Source organism: Dermacentor silvarum, chromosome 5, assembly GCF_013339745.2.
Source record: "Dermacentor silvarum isolate Dsil-2018 chromosome 5, BIME_Dsil_1.4, whole genome shotgun sequence".
Lineage (NCBI taxonomy): Eukaryota > Metazoa > Arthropoda > Arachnida > Ixodida > Ixodidae > Dermacentor > Dermacentor silvarum.
Genome location: NC_051158.1, coordinates 121,767,602 through 121,790,339, shown reverse-complemented (window position 1 = coordinate 121,790,339; position 22,738 = coordinate 121,767,602). Strand labels below are relative to the sequence as shown.

Genomic DNA, 22,738 nt, shown 5'->3' with positions numbered 1-22,738 from the left:
GGTCCCCTGTGAGTAATTGGCCTAGATAAACGTACTACTTTACAAACCCTAGAGACTCACTGGCGATTCTGAATTCTTGTTCTCTTGCCAGGCTATTGAACATTATATTTGTCTTCTGCGTATTAATATTCATCCCCACTCTTACATTTTCTCGGTTAACGTCCTCAATCATTTGTTGTAATTCGTCCCCATTGTTGCTGAATAGGAGAATGTCATCTGAAAACCGAAGATTGCTGATATATTCGCCGTTGATCGTCACTCCTCGGCCTTCCCAGTCTAAGAGCTTGAATACTTCTTCTAAGCATGCAGTGAATAGCATTGGAGAGATTGTGTCTCCTTGCCTGACCCCTTTCTTGGAGGTAGCTTTCTAGTTTTCTTGTGGAGAACCAAGGTAGCTGTGGAATCCTTGTATTGTAGTGAGGAAGAGGCTCAAAAACTATCGAGAGAGGACGACGAGGTCGGGCAGGCCGGAGAGCGTGAGACAGCGACCAACGCTTTTGGAACAAGGCTGTTGTTACGTAGCCCCTGCTTTTAAATAAACCCCCTTACAGTTTGGTGGAAAGGTGCTGGGTAGTCTCCTAGTCTACCAACCTGGAACTACGAAGCCGTACCTTGCCTCCAGCGCCAGCGATGGCTGAAGAAACCACCACCCAAGGCCCCTCTCAGACAACCCACCGTCTGTCCCGGCGTGCTGCCTCAGCTTTACCCGCCGATATTCAGCGGCACTGACGACCAAGACGTCGAGGACTGGTTGGCAACTTATCAGAGGGTAAACGCAGTCAACAAATGGGACGATAATACTAGGCTCGCCAGTCTCTGGTTCCGCAATCACGAAGTGGAGATTCGTAAATGGGCCTCGTTCAGGACCACTTTTTCAGAAATCTTCGGCCGCCCCGCAGTACGCAAGCTCCGCGCAGAACAGCGACTTCGTGAACGCGCTCAACAACCCGGTGGGAACTTCACCAGTTCTTATGAAGACGTCGTCGACTTGTGTAAGCGTATCCACCCGTCGATGCACGAGTCGGATAAGATCAAACAAATCCTGAGAGGAATCGCCGAAGACGCATTTCAAATGTTATTAGCCAAAGACCCACAAACCGTCGCAGATGTTGTCAGCTTGTGCCAGAGTTTCGACGAATTGCGCAAGCAACGCGCCCAAACTCGCCGCCCTCTGGAACACAACGACTCCATCGCGGCCTTGACTCTGGGTGACCAAAATGCACTGTTGATTCAAATGAAGCAGTTCGTGCGTGAGGAGGTCGCCAGACAACTCTCTATTTTATCAAGCATGCCCGAGCCAGCACAGGCACAACATCTGGCCTCAGTCATACGCCAGGTTATCCAGGAAGAGGTCACTGATGCTTTGCCTTTCACTCGTCCGCCACCTCCGGAGTCTGCGCCCTTGACGTACGCGCAAGTCGTCGCTGCCGAGTCGCATCATCAGCCAACCTATTCTTCCGCGCCCGCAAGCGTTCGACCACTACCTGTTCCGTTTAGCCGAGCAGTACCCACGTTTTCAAATCCATGGCGCATTGCGGACAATCGCCCTATATGCTATTGCGGTTATGCAGGACATGTGGCACGCTTCGGCCGCCGTCGCCCTCCAGTTCAAATGGATGCCCTGCGACCGTCTGCGTACGATCCTAGACGCTTTGATGGCATAGCGCGCCTCCAACAATCTTCTTCGCCCGAGCGCCTGCCCGAGCGCCTGCCCGAGCGCCTGCCGTCCACTACCCACCGATCTCCATCCCCTCGACGTCGCTCTCTGTCACCTATGCGCCGTCGGCCCTGCCCTTCTGACGCGGAAAACTAGATGCCGCAGCTCCCGAGGCACGAACTGCGTCGTAGTCGATCAATTCAAGTCCTCGCATTTCTCCGGCCAACCTCATCGACGTTTTTTTGGATGGCTTTCATACCCTTGCGCTTGTGGACACTGGTGCTGCAGTTTCAGTGATAGACATGAAACTTTGCCGCTCGCTTAGGAAGGTTACGACGACATCAAAGGGATTGTCCCTCTGTACCGCCAGCGCAGACCATATTCAGCCATGAGCCGCCTGCACAGCTCGCATCGTCATTCAAGATATTGTCTATCCCATTGAGTTTCTTGTGTTGCAGGCCTGTTCGCATGATGTCATCCTCGGATGGGATTTTCTCTCTCACAATCATGCCGTTATTGAGTGTGCTCGTGCCGAGGTGGCGTTCTCTGCGTTGCTGCCCCTGCGTTGGAGAAGTTGTTTGTCGCCGATAATACGAACATCCCACCTAGTAGTGCAGCCCTTGTCGCCGTGTCCTGTGCCGCCATTGGTGAATACACAGTTCTATTTAACCCCTCCGAGACCGTTCAACGCCGCAGCAATCTCACATTGCCATTTGCCATTCTCGACATGCCCAACGGCGCTACATCGTTATTTGTTATGAATCCGTTGCCAGTTCCCTCAACCTTACTCCGTGGAGAGTGTATAGGCACAATTCAGGCATTCGACGTATCCTCCATCTTCTGCCTTGACGACGCAGACAACTTTCAACTTAGTGCCCTGACACCTTCTGCTGGTACGCCTGATCGCCTGATCGTTAAGCATGTTTGGCTCCGCCATCGACGACGAACTTACAGAGGCGCACCGCGAGAAAATTCTTGCACTTCTACACCAGTTTCGTGGCTTGTTTGATTGCCAGCAGGAGTCACAAGGCCACACGCACACTGTTCTCCATCCGATCGACACCGGCTCACAAGCGCCTCTCCGATAGCGTCCTTACCGCGTATCCCCTGCTGAGCGTCGTGTGATCTCCGAACAAGTCGACGACATGCTTCAGCGCGGCATCATTCAGCCGTCCTGAAGTCCGTGGTCGTCGCCTGTTGTTCCCGTCAAGGAAATGGATGGCTCGATACGCTTCTGCGTCGATTACCGCCGATTAAACAAAGTTACGCGCAAACATGTGTATCCTATGCCACGAATCGATGATGCCCCGGACGGCTTGCAAGGAGCCGAATTCTTTTCATCACTAGACTTAAGATCCCGCTATTGGCAGGTCCCTATGGCGCCATCCGATCGCCCGAAAACTGCCTTCGTAATTCCCGATGGGCTATAGGAATTCAATATCATGCCCTTCGGTCTATGTAATGCCCCAGCCACATTCGAACGGATGATGGAGAGTGTCTTGCGGGGGTTAAAATGAAAGACATGCCTGTGCTATCTGGATGACGTTGTTGTTTTCGCCCCTGATTTCGATAGCCACCTGCATCGTCTTTGCGAAGTATTGAGCGGCTTGACGCGCGCAGGACTTCAGCTTAACATCGAGAAGTGCCCATTTGGAGCTCGCAAACTCACCATCCTGGGCCACGTAGTCTCGAAGGATGGCGCCCTTCCCAATCCGCAGAAACTTCGTGCTGTTGCTGAATTCCCAAAGCCTACCACCGTGAAAACGCTTCGCAGCTTCCTTGGTCTCTGTTCATACTGTCGCCGCTTTCTGAAGAACTTCGCTTCTATTATAGCACCACTAACGAAGCTGCTCACCAGCGATAGCTCTCTGTCTGGTTGGTCGATAGTATCTGATGAGGCGTTCGCAAAATTACGTGATCTCTTGACTTCACCACCCATTTTACGTCACTTCGACCGCACCGCTCCAACCGAGGTACACACGGATGCTAGTGGGATCGGACTTGGCGCTGTACTGGCCCAACGAAAGCCGGGCTTCTCTGAGTACGTAGTTGCAATGCTAGTCGTGCCCTCACGAAGGCAGAGTGCAAGTACTCGGTTACCGAAAAGGAATGTTTGGCCATTGTTGGGGTGTTGCAGAAATTTCGCCCATACTTGTACGGCCATTGGTTTGATGCCGTCATCGATCACCATTCGCTCTGCTCGTTGGCTTCATTGAAGGATCCGTCGGGTCGACTTGGACGCTGGGCGCTACGTTTACAAGAATTTGATATTCGCGTTCTTCACCGCTCCGGACGCAAGCATGCCGACGCCGACGCACTTTCCCGCTCGCCGGTGTCTTCTGACGTTGCACCTGTTTCCCTTTCCGCAACTTCCTTTGCCAGCATCAATATCACTGACATGCCTTCCGAACAGCGCAAGGATCCCTGGATCGCCTCGCTGATCGACGTTCTAGCTGCGCCTTCGACGACACCTGCCCCACGGCCCTCTCGTGCCCTTCGTCGCCAGGTAGCTCATTATACGCTCCGAGACGCCATGTTGTACCGCCGCAACTATCAGCCAGATGGTCGAAAATGGCTTCTTGTCATACCTCGCCATTTACGCTCCGATCTGTCCACGCGCTTCTACGCCGACCCACAAAATGCGCACGCTGGCGTTTTGAAAACCTATGATAGACTTCGCCAGCGATTCTACTGGCGGGGAATGTACACATACATCCGCAAACACATTCGCTCCTGCATTGAGTGTCAATGCCGGAAGGCAACTTGTCACACTCCTGGCCCAATTACAACCTTTGCCCTGCCCCGCTCGCCCGTTTGATAGAATCGGCATAGACTGTACGGGCCCCTTCCTTCCACCCCTGCGGGCAATCGGTGGATTATTTTGGCCGTCAACCATCTCACTCGTTATGCTGAAACCGCTGCTCTTCCAACAGCTTTAGCACTTGATGTTTCCCTGTTCATCTTGTGCAGCTTCGTTCTTCGCCACGGCGCGCCACGCGAGCTGCTGAGCGACCAAGGGCGTGTGTTTCTGTCGCAAGTCGTCGAAGAGCTTCTCAGTGCGTGCAATAGTTTTCATCGCACCACTACAAGTTATCATCCACAGACTTGACGGAGCGCTTTAACAGAACACTTTTTGATATGTTTTCCATGTACATAGCCTCCGACCTTTCTAACTGGGACTTGGTGCTTCCTTTTGTGACATATGCCTACAATACAGCCACACAAGCCACCACTGGGTTTTCCCCTTTCTTTCTCATATACGGACGTGAGCCCTCTGCCACACATAGATACCATACTTCCGTACCGCCCGGATGCGTCCGATTACCGCCCAGCCTCAGAACTCGCTCAATGTGCTGAACAGTGCCGCCAACTAGCACGCTCATTTACATCCGTTGCACAAGGTCTTCAAAAAGAACGCTGTGACCCGGCTAAACCTGCCCCTACCTTCCCTGTTGGCTCTTCCGTGTGGCTTTCAATTCCGTGCCAGACCCCTGGTCTCTCCCACAAATTTGCAGCAAAATATCATGGTCCCTGCCGGATCGTACAATGCCAGTCGCCCGTGAACTACGTCGTCCAGCCTGTGACACCTCCCACCGACAGACGCTGTCGCGGTCGTGAAACAGTCCACGTAAGCCGCTTAAAGCCCTACTACGACCCTCGTGTGCTTGGAGCGCCTTGGGTCGCCAGGATGGCTCCTCTTCGCCACCGGAGGCCAATGTAGTGGGGAAGAGGGTCAAGAACTATCGAGAGAGGACGACGAGGCCGGGCAGCCCGGAAAGCGCGAGACAGCGGCCAAGGCTGTTGTTATGTAGCCCCTGCTTGTAAATAAACCGCCTGACAGTATATATTTGCGAAGATATTCACGTATACCTCCTGTACTCTTTGATTACACAATGCCTCAATGACCGCTGTTATCTCTACTGAATCAAATATATTTTCATAATCAATAAAATCCATATAGAGACGTCGGTTGTACTCCGCTAATTTCTCGATTTGCGATATAGGGTGCGGCAAAAGGGTAGCCGCCATGGCAAGTGATGTCTTACATTTTACGTGGGTCTGTAATGATGGAAGTTCAAAGCTGTTATAATATTTTCGTGATTTGTTATAATTGTATTTTTGTGCATACTGCATGTAAAAATGTGTACATTGTATCCAGCCTATCTATAATTCACTGCAAATAAAGTCATTTCTTCGTATGACATACTGCTTTTAACTACGAATATTTAAAGCTAGAAAACAACACTTTTTTACGAACACACGCGGTTCAGGAGCTAATAACACGAAGAATGCTGAAATTTACGTATATGTCAAATGGAGTTGCGTGTGCATGTTTTTTTCCTTCTTATCGCGCACAGCGGAACCGTATTTCTAGCTCATGTCATTTTCCTCACTTTCGGGCGGTACTGGGTGCCAGCGGAAACCGATCAGTTCACCTAACAGGTAGATCTATACCACGACCCGGCACTCGGATGCCTATATGAATGCTAATCTCGGAAAGGGGGCCTATGGAAATTTTCGAGTGTGTCTGAGCGTCCGCGGTCCCACTACAGTCTTCTTGAAATTTTCGGGAATCTGTCGAACGAATGCTGCAGGCGGGTTTCTACCGACAAAATAGAGTCACGGGCCCTTTTTTTTCTCATCAAAAAACAAGTAAAAACTTACGAAGAATCTCCTCAGGGAGTTATCTGAATGATGCGTAAGCATTTCATAGTAACGACGTGGCGTTGAGTGCCCACACTCCACACTGTTGGTAAACCTAGCACTATTCAGCGACTGCGGTCGCCTTGGCGCCATTACCGTAAATTCGACAGCGCTGCGGTGACACGAACTGCTGCGGAAGGCGTGGACTTATGAGGCAAGTAAAGTACTGCAGTTGGCGGCGCCAGGTGCGCTGATTACGATCTCATCCGAAGCCACGGCTGCTCAACAGTTCTGGGTTACTAAATGTGCAACTTGTGCGCGCCTGGTGGCAGACACCACATGGTCACAGAGACGCGCTCATGCCGCTGCTCGCGCGTGCGTCGTGGTGGTGGTGGTGGTAAACATTTATTAAAGCATTTTTTACAGAGAGGTTCGAAAAACCAGCCCTTAGTGGGCCAGCTCCCTGACAATACTAGGTGGAGTGCCTATTCAGGGACCACATTGGTCGTGGCCGCTGCCCTGACACGCCGGACCATGGCCTGTTGGGCCGGAAGGGCCAGGCAGCCGAGCCGGGCCGCCTTCCTGTCCTCTCGGGTTGGGTTGTGGTTTGGGGTTAGAGACGGATTGAGTTGGCATGCCCATACCAAGTGGTAGGTGGCAGCCACCTCCCCACAGTACTGACAGAGGCCGGAAAAGGAAGAGTCAAAGTGTTTGAGCACTGACGGGCACAGTAGCGTATCTTTGAATAGGCGAATAAGAATTCTCTCGTCCGCCTTCTTGATCCCTTTGAAGAGCGCAGGAAAGCTGCGGTGGCGGTCCTGGTAACGGGTACTTATGTCTTTAAAAGTCAGAAGAGGAGGATTGTCTTCTGGATCAGAGTGGTCATTGGTGGGCGAGGCAGCGGCCCGGGGAATGAGTGCGCGGCGGCAGCATGGGCTGCCTCATTGCCTGTGTGGTCCTGATGGCCGGGGGTCCAGATTAGTGAGCGGGGAGAGGGGGGTCACCTACCCATGGACAAGCTCGGAGAACTTGGGCAGCTAGGGGTGAGATCCATCCCAGTTCGATAGTTCGACAGGCTGCTCTGAAGTTAGATATGATGGTTTTAGAATTGTCATGTGAGATAACTAGGGCTATGGCCACCTCTTTAGCATGGGTAGCATTGGGTGCACGGAAGAAGAGACCATCCATCTGCCTGTCTTGGGGGACTACGGCGGCCGTATACTTTACCACGGCCAAACCCCGTGGTAAAGGCCGGCGATGTCCGTGTAAAATATGCTATGTTTGGAGCCGCAGTGGCGCCGGAGGGCAAGAGCCCGCCCCTCCCGGTGCACTTTTCTCGTGTGTGACGGGGAGAACAGACTTTGTCGCGAAGACCCTGGTGTGCGTGGTGCCGAAATTGTAGCTCCTCTGAAAAGTTCGGAGCTGGAAGATCAGCTCTGGGCCGTCCGACCAGACAAAGATGCCGCCCGAGTCCAAGGACATCGAGCTGCCACCTAAGGCCACTAAAAGCAAAGTGCCGGCACTTTAAATAAAGCTTATTTCTTCTTCTTCTTCCTCTTTAGCCACTCCACCAGCTTACGCTGTGACTGTGCTGCGTGTTCCACGCAGGCCTTTTTATCCTAATCAACACGGTGACGACGGTGACCCGCGCACCATCCAGATTGTTGCGTGAGCTGTAAGTACGCTTGCATGTAAGTAAGGCATGATGCTGAGTCGGTGTAGTAAGTTAATTACTGCACCGAGTCGCCATCGTGTACGATTTCGCGACGACGACATGGTTTTCGCTCAAGGAAGTTGAAGGTCCACTGAACGATGAGATATACAAGGCTTTCGCCTTAATATAGCGGCGTGCGTGGCTCGTGCGTGGATGTTTAGAAGTTCTCCACAAACGCACAATATAATTGGCTGCAAAAGTGAATAAGCGGAACTAACGTAGGGCCACGCCCTGATCAGTCGTCTGCAATGAAAGTTCAAGAAACGGTGAGCCGGGCAAATACTCTCACTGAATTAGGCAATCATCGTAGACACCTCTTGTTTAACTAAAGCTTGTATGGTGCTCATCCTTTGAGTTGCATTCTAACTTTTCTAAGGTGAGCCCTGCGTTTTGCGAGTTTAGAATATTGGCAATAGGTGCCAGCAAATGACATACGGGCGCATGGAGCGTGTAAGCATTCCGCAGGACTCTGTTGATTGATTCAAGCCTCTTTCGCCAGCGACAACTGTCGGCTGAAAAAAACTACTCCTTTGATTGAGAATTTAGTTGTGCCATCCCAACCCCGTTAGGACGTGAACTACTCACATGTACTTATAAAAATAATGTGGACATCCATTGCTCATTTTTACTTTAAACGTTTTGCACGAATGGACACAATGAAAACATTTTATACACCGCTAGATAAGTGCACTAGCTGAAGGTAAATGGGTTTCCAACATACCCACTGCTATTTCAGGGGCATATATTTTGTGAGCTATAAACTACACAATCCTGAAGTGCGTGAAATGTTTAGAAAATAATTCGTCGGCCCTTCCCCTACCAAGAACAAGGGGGCATGCGAAGCTTGTCACAACCTCAAAATTCGGTGTCGAGTTCCCTGGTCTCGGCGATCGCTGCCCATCGGTAAGACGGGGTTTTAACGTGGAATCTGCTGCCTGCTGTTGTAACCAAGCCTGGTCTCAGGCTGCCTTGAACACAGGATCCGTACAGCGAACTCGAGCCTGCTCCCGGCGACGTTGACGGCGTTTCTAGTCGAAAGCGGCCTGATCCGCCGCCGACCGAACAACGCAAGTCTTCCCATCCGTTTGCCGAGCGTGCACTGAAAAGAAGACCCGACGCGATACGCGCGAGGCCATTTCCTTCCCTTGCGCCCGCAGCCCGCCCGCTTCTAATTGGGTGCTCCCGTCACCTGTTACGGGCGCGTGCCCCCACGTGTTTAACTAGCGGTTGATTCTCAGCCTTTCCCGCGGATGTGCCTCAGTTGCGTGATACGGTTTTCCTGTCACACCTACAGCAGCAGTGTGACATTCTCATTGCTACGACAACCTGCGAGGAACACATAGAAACCCTGCATTGTCTGTTTAAAAGGATCCGAGAAGTCGGATTGACAATCAAGCCTCTGAAGTGCGAGGTCGGCGTAACGTCGATAGTTTTCCTGGGTCATCGAATAAGAGGCCGAACAATTCATCCGGTGGAAAGCATGATCGCATAGATTGCAGAAGCTCCACGACCCGATACTAAGAGACAACTATGGTTGGCGCAAGAAAACTTGCCGCGATCTAAAACGAGCAAGAAAAATTACTATGACCGAGGAAGCAAGACAAGGTGAGCTTGCCTGCCCGCGTCCTATGAAGGCCTGATAAGTGAATGTGCAATGTACATCAGTGCAGATATACTCAGCAAGGACACGTGTACCGAGGTACTCGGTAGACAGAACAGAACAAAATCAAAAGAGGCGGCTCGTGATTCACGATGCAAGTCACGTTGCACGTCAAAACTTGGTGACGACGTGTGCACACAAGTTGTGCATGAACGCCTGCTGGCAAGAGAGGTCGGTAAACCAAATTTTACCTCTGCTAAAGAATGCATTGCCGAGATCTCAGGCGCTGATAAGGGAGAATGCAAAGGCAGTTCAGCGGCACTGCGTTCCTGTGTGAATGGGGCGGAGGCAGATCGGTCTCCTTTGTGTCGGGTGAGAGAAGCACAGTTCCGCTAAAATGCTGGCTGAATGCTCGTGCGACCGGTCCAGGTGACGCGTCAGCGTACCTGAAGTGTCACCGCCTCCCATCCTATACTTACTATTATGCGCCCCCACACTCGTGGTCAGCCTGGGCTCGCGTACTGTTAACCCCATCCTAGCTTTATGTGTATTTGTTGCTCTGATTGTTTATTGAGTGTTCATTATATGGCCTTATTTTTGGGCTAGTTTTATTAGAAGTTTATGTGTGTGGTTTTTTTTTAACAAACGGCTTTGTCCTCAACTGGGTTCTCGAAGGCACCACCTCCCAGAACCATACGAAACCATTAAAGAAAAAGAACCTGCATCACACACCAACACTCATGATGCAATACAAGCTTCACTTGAAACGTTACTTGCCTTCTTTGCGTCTGCAATCTTCCTCTGATCTTCACTGGACCTCTCGGATAGATCATCTTATGAAAACAAAAGAAAGGTTTTCTGCATATACCAATGAAGCTCGTATTAACTGATAGTTGTTTTATTTAAGAATTGACAGTAACGCAATCAAAGTTATGATGCGCACAAATTTATCTAAAAAAACAACTTTATCTAAGAAAGTCAATGCACGGCAAGTGGCTTCTTCTTTCAGGACATCGTATGTCATGCTATACCATAATTTTAATCAACGGAATCCAGTATCTTCAAAGCCTAAGGAGCAAGAAGGGTGAGCACCGACAAGCTTCTTCTAAAACAATTGTTACGAAAACGTGTGTTGAAACAAAAAAAGTGTGCATGAAGATCTGCTCTCTTCTTTGAAAAATTTGATGAACGACCCCACATTTCTTTTTCAATTATCACAGAAATGTGTTTGGTTCAAGCAATAAAACTAAGTCTGCTCTGTAATATTTCAAGTTGGTTGTAACAACGAAGAAACTAAATATAGCAAGAAAGGATAGAGATACTAGCAAATCAAATGTGTTTCACTGATTATAGGGGGAAAGTACACATGTGTATGTCAGCATCTCATTTCAGTTCCACAGCCATCTCCTGCAACAAGCAAAATGCATGTGCAAGCCAAATTAATGGGCATGTGTGAACGTTTTTCTGCAAGCAGAAAGCGTCAGTTGCTGGCAGTCGGTCTATGAGTGAAGACATGTAGTGCGCGCTTGTCGGAGTCCAGTAAGTAGAGAGTTTTAGAATCGGGGCCCCAAAAGTTTGGGGCCCCAAAGAGCTTTGCGGGTGTTAGCGTTGGGGCATGCAAGAGCGATGAGTTTTAGAATAGGGCTTTGCGTTTGCGAATACCGTCTTGCGCTTGCAGCGCCACTACGGTGTCAAAGAAAAGCTATTATAAATATTAAAATAAACTATACCATTTTATGATAGGAAGAGTAATTTTGACTTTCGTGGTTTTGCGTTTAATTGCAATTAAGGTGTTATTCTATTAGCAGCAAGCGATTTATTGCGCCTAATTTTGAGTAACCAACTTGACGTGCCTTCACCAGCTAGGCTAATCCACGTTAGGCCTACGAGCCATGAAATCGACAATCGAATTCAGAATCAGCGGCGTCTAATGAATCAATCTTCATTACACACGTTAGTTGAGAGAAAGCGATAACCGCAGTCACTTCTCCTAGCTTACTAACTTCACGCGTTACCACGAATCAAGCCGAGTTTGGTACTCGGAGAGCCGCCGCTTCGATGGGTGCCGCCATGTTTGTTGACGCAAAACTTTTGGGGCTGCTTTTGGGGCTCCCGCTAAATCGGCGAAATAGCGTGCCCAACGCAAAACCCAAACGCAGTTAGCGTCTCGCGCATGCGCAGTGGTGTCGACGCTATTTCTTTGGCGCCCCAAAACGTTTGGGGCCCCTATTCTAAAACTCTCTAGTTATTAAAAAAAACACCGCATATCCACGGGGTGAGTGATGATTAGTGGGCGAAGCTCCGGAGGGAATCATCCGTAAACCGTGAATCTTCCGTGTAATTCGCCCAGTCTCGCCGCACTTAAATCGAACGATTGACTTCCACCAATGACACGCGCCATATGTGACGTCATTCCTATTTTATAACAGCGCCCTTCATTATAATTGCACCATCTCCCGCTTAAGGGGACGCTAGCACAAACGCGTTAGAAACGTGCAGTACTCTCTAGGAAGGGGGAGAGGCCACAGCGTCTTACGTAGCCGTTTACACATGCCGGAACGTGCACCGCGTTTGCCGACGCTATCACATGACTGCTGAGAGAGTATAACCCCCGTATTCATGAACGCTCCTCGACTTGAACTTGACTTGCCACCGCCTTCAACGCGTTTCGAACGCGCTGCCCAAGGCGGTGGCAAGTCAAGTTCAAGTCGAGGAGCGTTTATGAATACGGGGGTAAGGCGGAGAGGCCACAGCGTCTTACACTAGCTTCTTACACGGGCCGTAACGCGCTAGCACAAACGCGTTAGAAACGCGCAGTCTTTCGTTAATGTTGAGTATTTATTGTCATCGTGGTGCGTGTGTCCATGTGCCCTTCCTGGCGTAGTGGTTAGCGCCACGCGTTCGGAAGCGAGGGGTCCCTGGTTCGATTCCGCGCTACGGACACATCTTTCGGAATTCTTTTTTCATGAAAGTAGACGTGGCTACCTACTACGACTACAACTACTACTACTACATACTACAGAGGAGGGACAGACCCACACCCTAAGGAGCTTCGCCCCTAAAATGAGGGAACAACATTAGCAGCGATATTCCATCAATGTTTCCCAAAAGCTCGGCGACAGCCCAGTGGAAATCATTCCAGTCTTGAAAAGCCATTCCGGACGATGCCATGAGCACCTCACTGATAAGGGAGTGGTACAACCGCTTCAAAGATGGTGCACATCAGTGGACAGTGAACCGCATTCAGGCAGAACCTCAACAAGCCGAAATGCAAATGTCATTGAACAACTGTCGACTTTGGTCTTGGAGGGCCGTCGAATCACAGCCCGAGAACTTGCGAACGACATAGGGGTAAGCATTCGAACAGTAGATTCAATTCGGACACATGATTTGGCACGAGGAGAATGTGCGCGGAATTATACCGAAACAGCTAACAATGGAGCCGAAGCCACTCCTCTGGAAATCGCACAGGACCTGCTGGACAATGCAAACAGTAATCCCAACTTTTATTGCGATAGCAATTATATGGACACTCAAAAGCAGATTTCTGCCGTCGGCGTCGCCGTCGCCGTCGCCGTCGCCGTCGCCGTGAGGTTCCGTATGACGTCAATGGAGATGAAATCGTGGCCGCGCGCCGCCGAACGCTGTATGTGCGAGTGAAAGGGCGCGAGGGACGCGCTCTTTCACGGGGAGTGAACGCACGGCGGAGAACAAACGCGTGTTCTGCGCCGTGCTTCCTTAAGGGCTGCAGAAGTAGGCGTCTCTTTCCTCCTTTACAATCACCATATATGTAGAGCAAACGCGCCTTCTTCCGATGCGCGAGAGGCCGTGGGGGAGGGGGGGAAGGGGGAGGGAAGGGAGGCGACGTTTAGCTGCGGCACCAAGTGCCTATTTATATCAGAGGCTCCGGCAACAGTCACCAACGCCGCACGCATTTTGAGCGAACGCGGGCAAAATGCCGACGGCGTCGACAACAGTTCGGCGCGTTGCCGGTGCTGCTGCATGTCCAAGTTTATACAGCTGATAAAGCTAATATCATTACTCCGTATATCTCTCTACAAATTTGCTATCGCAATTGATGCTTCACCTTTCAGGTGAAACTGCGACAACTTTTCTGAACACCGTAATCACGGGCGGTGAGTCTTGGGCTCATGGGTACGACCCAGTAACCAAGATGGAGTCGTCACAGTGGAAACATCCCACATCACTGAGGCTAAAAAAAGCACGCGATGTCCACAGCACTGTCAAGGCCATGTTGACCGTTTTCTTCGAATACCGTGGCGTGGTGCATCGTGAGGACGCACCACAATTCCAAACCATCACAATGGAATACCACCAGGAGATGCTTCGTCGCCTTCGTGATGCTGTGCGGCGCTAACCACCGGATCTGTAGGCAGCAAAACTTGGCAGCTCCAGCATGATAACGCACCCGGACATTCTGTTGCGCACCTTATTCAGATGTTCTTCGCGAATCACAACATTCCTGTTGTTCGTCGGGCTCCCTATTCCCTCGTCATGTCTGCGTGTGACCTTTGGCTATTCGCCACGCTGAAAATGCTGCTGGAAAAAAACCGAGTTTCATCAAGACAGCATGCGCTATACGACAGACCAGCGATCACCACTCCAAAAATACGCTCTCCAGAACTGTTTCCAACAATGGCCGGAGCGTTGGGAGAAGTACGTGCATTACCAAGGAGGCAGGTTTGAAGGGGATTAAGGTTTTGTACCTCCTAATAAATAAATCTATTTCTTCTGCCCAAAGGTTTAATGCGTTTTGAACGCACCACGTATGCTTCTCGGAAATGATGTAATGATGCAATTATGCTGAGCTACATATCCACTTGAGAGATTGGTGGAAATGCGTCCATGTTGCAGCTGCTGTGCGCATAAGTCGCGAATGGGTACATGTCGAAGCCTTAACTGCGATCCAAAAATAATAGAAATGCTAACGAAGTCGAAGCAGCGAAGCGCAGCTCTTCACCGAACATTCGCCTCCGCTGACCGCTCTTCAAGGCACTCTCAGTTCTCATTCACGAACGGCCATTAGCAACCTTTGTTTTAGCGTTTGCTATGTCACTCACAAGAAGTTCCGTCTTGCTGTATCTTCGGGAGACTAGGTTTAAAACATTCCGCTATGCAGATCAGTCACAAAAACTTTGAAATTTGTTGTGCCTATATAAGGCGTCGTATTAGAAAGTTTTTTTTTTGCGTACCTTTACCTTACCCGTACACACTTATGCACTGTTGCTTCTTAGTCTTCCTAACGTAGTGAATTCTGTAGGTGGGATTATGCGCCATACAACCTGAGGTCGAATCTACGTACAATACCCGACATCGATAGTAATCAATGCTAGCGTTGTTCGGGGCTCGATTTTCTAACGATGCAGACGATTAGAAGAGGCTGTAGGCGTGCGAAATGTTATATATAAAGTTTGAGAGTATAGAATGCACTCAAATTGCACATGTATTCCACATCAGAAACGCCAAAATGATAAAAAATCATGTGACAGAATCCTCGACACATTGCAGGCAGTGAATAATATCGCAAATACAGAAATTACTGCAAGCCGCCCGTTCTTGGCGTCAAGTTGGAACTTCCTCTTGTCACGTTGGGTTACACAGGTTTGGTTTGACACGAGGTTACTGAAAGGCTCTACACAAATTCACATTTTTATGTGGTAATCTGCCTCATGGGGCGAAAACAGTTTTTCTTGTGTGTATCTGGTAAGGGCTACATGAAAACAAGTAGTGCGGCCCCACCACTGCCACATCAGTCAGGTCATACGTCTAAGAAAGTGTATTACACTATTTTTACATGTGCTCTTAGACAGCGCGTGTAAAAACAGCGGGTAAAGATGTTGTAAATACAGTGCAATAAACATGCACAAACGCATGACCCGACGATCAAATTCATGTAGCTGTCGGGTCGTATTGAAGACGGAGTGCGTTGTGTTGCTTTGCATTGTTTGATGTAAGCGGCGAAACGGTTTTAGCCACGTTAAAGTGTCAAAGAGCCATAAAAAATATGAAATAAGTATAACAAAACAGTAAAAATTTGACTTGCCATTCCAGCCCTGCGAAGAAGATGTCCAGCGAAGCTCTCGAAAACCACAACTACAACTGCTGAGGGGAGTATGCAACGCTTTATTGTTTTAGAATAATGGTAGTGTCAGTCGCTGTGAGGTCGGTGTAGTACACCGGGATGTGTTCTGCTACTGCTTTTGCTACATTTGTTGCCAAGACCAAATCCAAACACGACCTCTACCGCTTGGTTGGTTGATGCAATTTTTACTTCAATCGCTGAAGGTTCTTTTTTTTCTGGGAAGCCGACGCCACGAAAAATCCCGACCAACTAGAAGTTAACAGCTTCACTATGCAAGGCGCAACGCGGTATTGAATCCGGGCGCCCCAGGGTAGCACCGGGCGATTTAATACAACACCGCCAGCGATTTTTAAAGTAAAGCTTTATTTCCGCACCCTCCCACACATTACAGAGAGGTTACAGAACGGATGCTCGAAAAGCGCGAGTTAATTCTTTTACTTTAGTGTGAGAAGCTTGAGATCGGCGTTTCCCTTCCATCCAGTCCCGTCGAACGGAACGGCTGTAAAGAAAGGGTGAGGAGACAGCTAGCGGTATGTGGCCAACGGTACTTTCTTGACGAGCGAAACACAGTGGGATAATTTGTGGTCATCAGCAGATGCCTTTCGCGGTGACGGCGCCCGGATGAGACAGGTAGGCGGCTTATGACACTGGCTGATCATAACCAACACGCGCAGGAGCGATTAGAGACAGCAATTAGCGACGCGTCAACCACCCTGGTCGGCCGTGGCGCACGGTCCCGCAGCTCTTTCGACGACGCGCTTTCAGATGGGTTCGTGTGGGACGAACGTTATTACTGTTAACCCGATTAGCACCTAATAATGCACAAAGCTGACCTTAAGAGTGATAATCGGTGCTGTTTAATCGACATTATTCACGGCGCACGCCGTGACCATTTTGACCGTCGCGCAAACCATTTCTGAGACCGTGGCCACTGGGAACCCCTAAATTAAATTAAATTATGGGGCTTTACGTGCTAAAACCAGTTCTCATTATGAGGCACGCCGTAGTGGGGGACTCCGGAAATTTGGACCACCTGGGGTTCTTTAATGTGCACCTAAATTTAAGTACACGGGTGTTTTCGCATTTCGCCCCCATCGAAATGCGGCCGCCGTGGCCACTTCCAGCGCGAGTGTTTACATGCCAAGTGTACAGGAGCCTGAAGTGTAGCAGTGACCGCTTTCGTTAACTTATGGCCCGCAAATACTACTCGGTTTTTGCAAACATCGTACGCAGTTACGTGCGCGGGACTGCGCAACACAGCATACGTTGTCACCCTGCCACCTTATTTCGCAGGTGCTTCCTGCTTATTAGGTTTTCGTTCAGTCTACCGTGCTGTACCCTGTTGCTTTAGGATGTGCGACGTAAAATTACTTTGCGTTTGTAAGCTTCTTCCTTTTTTTCTGTTTTTATGTTGTTTTCTGAAGGCAGCAAACACCTTAAATGGCGGTAAAAGAAACAGAAACGTAGGCGAGGCGCAATGATTTAATAGCTGGCGGACCACTCACACAAAAATTGTCGTCCAGGACTGCTGATTGGTGCGCCGGCGGACGACTCTCGTAGCCACTCGGTAGCGATTGGACTGTATATGTTTAGGGCGGGGCACCGAAGGATAGAAAATTTGGGCCCATTGCCCCGACCGCGCGTTCTGGAATCAACCTGAGGTGCTATGCACAAACGGCTCTGCCGATATAGGGCCGCCCTATAAGTGCCAATTTCAAATTGCATTTCTATGTATAATTTCTTGTAAGAAGTTATAAATACAAAGTGTCTTCAAGCTTCAGCTGTGTCTGCTTCAATCCATCTGAAGCATCCAGCGAATCTATCGCCGCTATTAGTGGCAGTATTCGTCTGGCGGTGCCTCTCGGACGCCCAAGGGGAGCAGGAATACCTCTATACCCTCGAGACGGAGGAAGAAGAACGTGGGCTCTTTTTTCTCTATTCAGCAGTGGTAAAAACCATTTCGCCACTGAGATCTCATAATGGCAACTGACAGCAACCGACGCATCCTTAGCTCGCTCGACAGCTAGGTCTAACGCAACTGTGCCTATATAGTTCAATTAAACACGTTGCATGCCTATATACTACATAGTAGTTGATTCTTAGTAAAATAAGTTACTTACCTTTGCAATAACAAAACGTCGAATACATGGTGAAGAAGACAGAAGCAGTAAATAACCTCATCGTCTCGAACGTGATAGCCGATGCTGGAAAAAAAGTGAGTCAATTAGCAGGAACGACTATTCGTAATTAGTAATACGCATAACTTACGAATGTATTCCTAAATATATAAAGCTAATAAAATGCCCTATGTGCAGTACACTACTATTGTGGATAAAAGTGTGCTTGCACAACGGCCATTAAAAGTAGTCCAGAGCATCGCATTTACGCAACAAGGAACTGCCTGTGTATTTTTCACTCGGTTCCCATTTTTGTAGTAAGTACTACTTACATACTTATATTTTTCAACCAGCAACTGGCAATGTGTTCTCAGTAAAAAAGTCCGTATGTTAAACTAGTTCTGGTAACGCTTTCTTGCAATTATGGCGCAAATTCTGAGCATATTTATATGTTATCGTGTTATTTGATCAATTAAATTTTGCAACCTTTGTTCAGATAATTCTGGATTCTGCAATAATTCTGGCCGGAGCTTGATCCTTGGCATTCATTTAAACTTGCATTATAGAATTGGTGACGCGGTGAGTGTTTTCTTAGATTTTGAGGCTGTGTCACTGCCTTTGGGACCTTGCTGATAGCCGGCTGCGGGATCTTCTCACGTGCGCAGCATCCTAGGTATCCCTTGCTTTGAAAGACTGCACAAACATAATTCCCAGCTATGTTTCTTCGTTTTCCCTTGCCTTGAGAATAAGCTTTCCTGTTAAATTAAACCGTGCGTTTTTTGGCTGTGGAGCTTATCACCTAAGCATTTACAAATGAGTTGAAATGAGTAATATGGCGCACCAATGATTTTGTATACATAAACTGCTCTCAATCAGCTTCTAATTTCTTTTTGAGAAAATGAATCTTGATGTTTGTTCAGGACATGCTTCGTCTTTTCAGACGCACAGACCCTGCAGTGCCCAAACATAATAGGTGCGACATTTAATGCGTGGAGTCAAGAAACAGCTTTTCGCCGGACTCGTACGCAATCCCCCAAGAACTGTGGCCGACTTCGTGAGTAAGGCAACCGCGATGGAGAGTACTCTCCCGCGGCGGTCATCACAGTACGCACACCACGGCATCACGGCTACTGCGTGCTCTCTTGGGTCTGACAGCGAGAAGCAGGCCCTCGCAGACTTCAAACGAAGCGTTGTGCGTGACGAACTGCGGCAACTACAAGCAGTGGCACCAGTGGGACCCCAACCACCTATGGCAGCACTTTCGGATGTCATCCGGAATGAAATTAGACAGGCGGTGCAACCACTCGCACCACCAAGACCTGAGGTCCCTGTGCTAATATATGCGGTGGCATTGAAGGCTCCTGCACGACCATCTACAGATCCCATCACGCGTACAGCGGACCGGGCTACACATCTGTTCCTGGACACCTCTTCGCATGCGCTACCCGGCTAATGGTAGCCGAGCGTACCTACGTATTGACCACCTGATCACTCAAGACAGAGTGCTACGAAGGCAAGTGTATGGCGCTCGTCGAATAATCGTCCGCTGTGCTACCACTGTGGCGAAGCGGGTGACGTGTATCACGACAGCCAGTACCACCAGCTAGGTCTCCGCGGCTTCCATCCCGGCTCGTGGTGCCCACGTTACGGTGAGCGTCCCCGCGAAATCTAAGCGTATATGATGGGCCATCGAATTCCAGCGACTGTTCAGCGCCGCCAATTGCGATCACCATCCCCTCGCTGGTCCATGTCACCTAGCTTGCCCACGTCGTCTTACGCTCCCTTAAGGAACCGCTCACCAACTGTCCACAAGGGAAACTAGGAACCGCGACTTCTGGGGATGGAGTCGCTTTCCAACGAATATTCCAAGAAGATCCCTCGACACAAGCACCGGACGACGAATGTTCCGGTTTTTCTTTATCTTCCGACAGTACTAAGATTATTACTGCCGACATCACCGTAGTTGTTGATAATCATGCTGTCTAAGCCCTCGTCGACACCGGTGCCGATTATTCAGTTATAAGCGGCGCACTGGCCTCTAAATTGAGGAACATCACCACGCCATTGCAAGGGCCCCAGTTACGCATGGCAGGTGGCCATCTGGTGATGCCAACTGGAATGTGCGCGGCACGTATTCGAATCCGTGCGTTGACGTTCACCGGGTCTTTCCTCGTATTACCTGTGTGCTCCCGCCCAATAATTCTTGGATTAGACTTTCTTTGTGCATACGGCGCAATCATTCACTTACGTGAGTTGCTGGACCCTTTTCCTTCTGAAGCTGACAACATCACCCAGGTACAGAAGACCGCGCTACGTGTGTCCGATGAATCCGTGACTCTGACCCCTCGAAGCAGCAGCTTTGTCGGTGTGGAATGTGAGCAAGACGTTCCCCATGCTGTAATTGCGAAGCCAAATTTGTATTTCCTCCTTGCACAACAAATATGCATTGCCAGAGCCTCGAAACAGACAGGCTCACCTGCTGGTCACCAACTTCAGTGAGGAATATCTTCATCATACAAGACGCACCGCGATTGCATACTTTGCGAAAATTGCCGACGTCAACGGTCCGCCAGAATTAGCGGCTTATTCGCCGTGTGACCATTCTGCCATGGCGTTTGCGAGCACTCTCGATGTGAACCCGAGCCTACCATCAGAACAACGAGAAAAGCTTCTGGACGTACTCGATTCTTTTCGAGATTGTTTCACTAAAACGACGAAGGTTAACCAGACGCCGCTTGCCCAGCATCGTATCATTACCGAACCTACCAAAAAGCCCGTTCGACAACATGCCTATAGGGTATCGCAAAAGCAATAAGACGCTATTCGTCACCAAGTTCAGCAGATGCTTAAAGATGACGTCATCCAGCCATCGACCAATCTCTGGGCTTCGCCAGTTGTGTTAGTAAAGAAGGAAAATGGTAGGTAGCGCTTTTGCGTGGATTATGGAAAATTAAATAAGATCGCGGAGAAAGATGTTTATCCCCTGCCCTGAATAGATGACTCCTTGGATCGTATACGCAACGCTCGCTACTTTTCTTCCATGGATTTACGCAGTGGCTACTGGCAAATCTCAGTTGACGCGCGCGATCGTGAAAAGACCAATTTTTTACTCCTGACGGCCTCTACGAGTTCAAGGTGCTTCCTTTTGGTTTATGCTCAGCGCCAGCTACTTTTCCAATGATGGACACGGTTCTCTCTGGGCTGACATGGCAATCGTGTCTCGTTTACATCGACGACGTGGTGGACGACGAAGGAAGGCATCCCGTTTTTTTTCGGGTCAGGATCAGTGCCTCGCATTCGATACCCCCCGAAACCTTCTCCAGGCCCCAGCTGTACTCGGCCACTTTGACGAGAACACTGACACGGAGTTGCACACAGACGCCAGCAACGTCGGCGTTGGATCTGTCTTGGCTCAGTGGCAAAATGACGTAGAGAGTGTGATTGCCTATGCGAGCCGAACGCTATCCGCTGCCGAAAAATACTACTCTACCGCAGAAAAAAAATGCTTAGCTGTTGTTTGGGCGATAACAAAGTTTCGGCCGTACTTGTACGGTCGCCCATTCAGAGTAGTCAGCGATCACCATTCGCTTTGCTGGCTCGCGAATCTCAAAGATCCCTCAGGTAGCCTGGCGCAATGGAGCCTTCGACAATTTGACGTCACCACCGTTCACAAGTCAGGACGCAAACACACCGACGCTGACTGTCTCTGACGGCCACCAGTCGGAAGAGCCCCTGCTGACCTTGCAGAGGACGACAGTTATCTTTCTGCCGTATCAGTAACAGACATAGCGCAACAACAGGTCGACAACTTGAAGCTCAGCCCTCTCATTGACTACCTGGAAGGGCGCACGTCAAGTCTTCGCCGAAGTTTGCCACCCGCGCTAGCCTCCTTTTGTTTCCGGGATGGCGTCCTTTATAAGACGAACTTTGACCATATGCAAGCTTCAGACCTACTAGTTGCGCCGACCTCACTTCGTGACGATATTTTACGTGCCTGTCACGACGAAACATCTTCAGGACACCTGGGGTACACACGCACGTTGGAACGAATTCGCCACTCTTACTACTGGCCACGTCTCGCAAAGACTGTGAAGCAGTACGTTCGCACATGTCGCGACTGCCAACGACGTAAGACTCTACCTGTGCGGCCAGCAGGACTGCTACAACCAATAGCAATACCGCAGAGGCCATTTAATCAGACTGGCATGGACTTACTTGGATCATTCCTCATGTCTTCGTCCAGCAATCGGTGGATTGTGGTCCCTCCACCGATTGCCGGTGGTCGTCCGGCAATCGGTGGATCTGGGAACATAGTCTCTTTCACAGGCGGAATAGTCACCTCGTTCATCTTGCCGGCGCCGGCGACATAAACGAGATAGATGACCACGTATGCCAAAGTAGAAACATACTGGGCGGGAAGGTCGCCAGCTAGAGTCGAATGGTTGCACGGGGGCCTTCGCTGCCATCGATGCCAGGTGGTCACAGACAGCGGCAGCAGGTGCAGATGGAACTGGTACCGCAGGCCGCGAAGCAATGTCAGCGTAAAGAGGCGCACAAACAGGCGCAGTGGGCTGGGCATGTGCGACACTTGTCCTGGACGCCAGTTGTTCTTTAATGATCTCAGCGCAAATTGGGAGGAGGAGCGTGCAGAGAAGCAATGGTGGTGTGGGCCGGCGAGTGGCCGTGAAGCTGCTCTCGCACAATTATGCGAATGAGCGCTCGCAATTCATCGTTGTCGGCAAGGTGAGCGTCGCAGGAGGCGCGTAGAAGATGAAAGGAGCAGATCGTGGCAAGGCGTTGGCATGTCCTGATGATCTCACTAACTGAAGTGGGGCTCTGAATTACAAGAGTGTTAAAGGCAGTGGAGTTGACGCCCTTCCGGATATGGCGGATACGTTCCACT

The 22,738-nt window shown here is 49.8% G+C and overlaps 1 protein-coding gene across 1 annotated transcript in view; it reads right to left on the bottom strand.

Annotated features, from left to right (window-relative positions):
- LOC119454385 (uncharacterized) overlaps positions 1 to 22,738 on the bottom strand; it is a 127,498-nt gene that overhangs the window by 58,988 nt on the left and 45,772 nt on the right. Inside the window, exons 2-3 of the mRNA XM_049668435.1 lie at positions 17,839 to 17,922; positions 10,393 to 10,448 (exon numbers count right to left, since the gene is read on the bottom strand). Coding sequence (XP_049524392.1) covers positions 10,393 to 10,448; positions 17,839 to 17,899 — 117 coding nt within the window. The 5' untranslated portion in view covers positions 17,900 to 17,922. The remainder of the gene's footprint in view (positions 1 to 10,392; positions 10,449 to 17,838; positions 17,923 to 22,738) is intronic.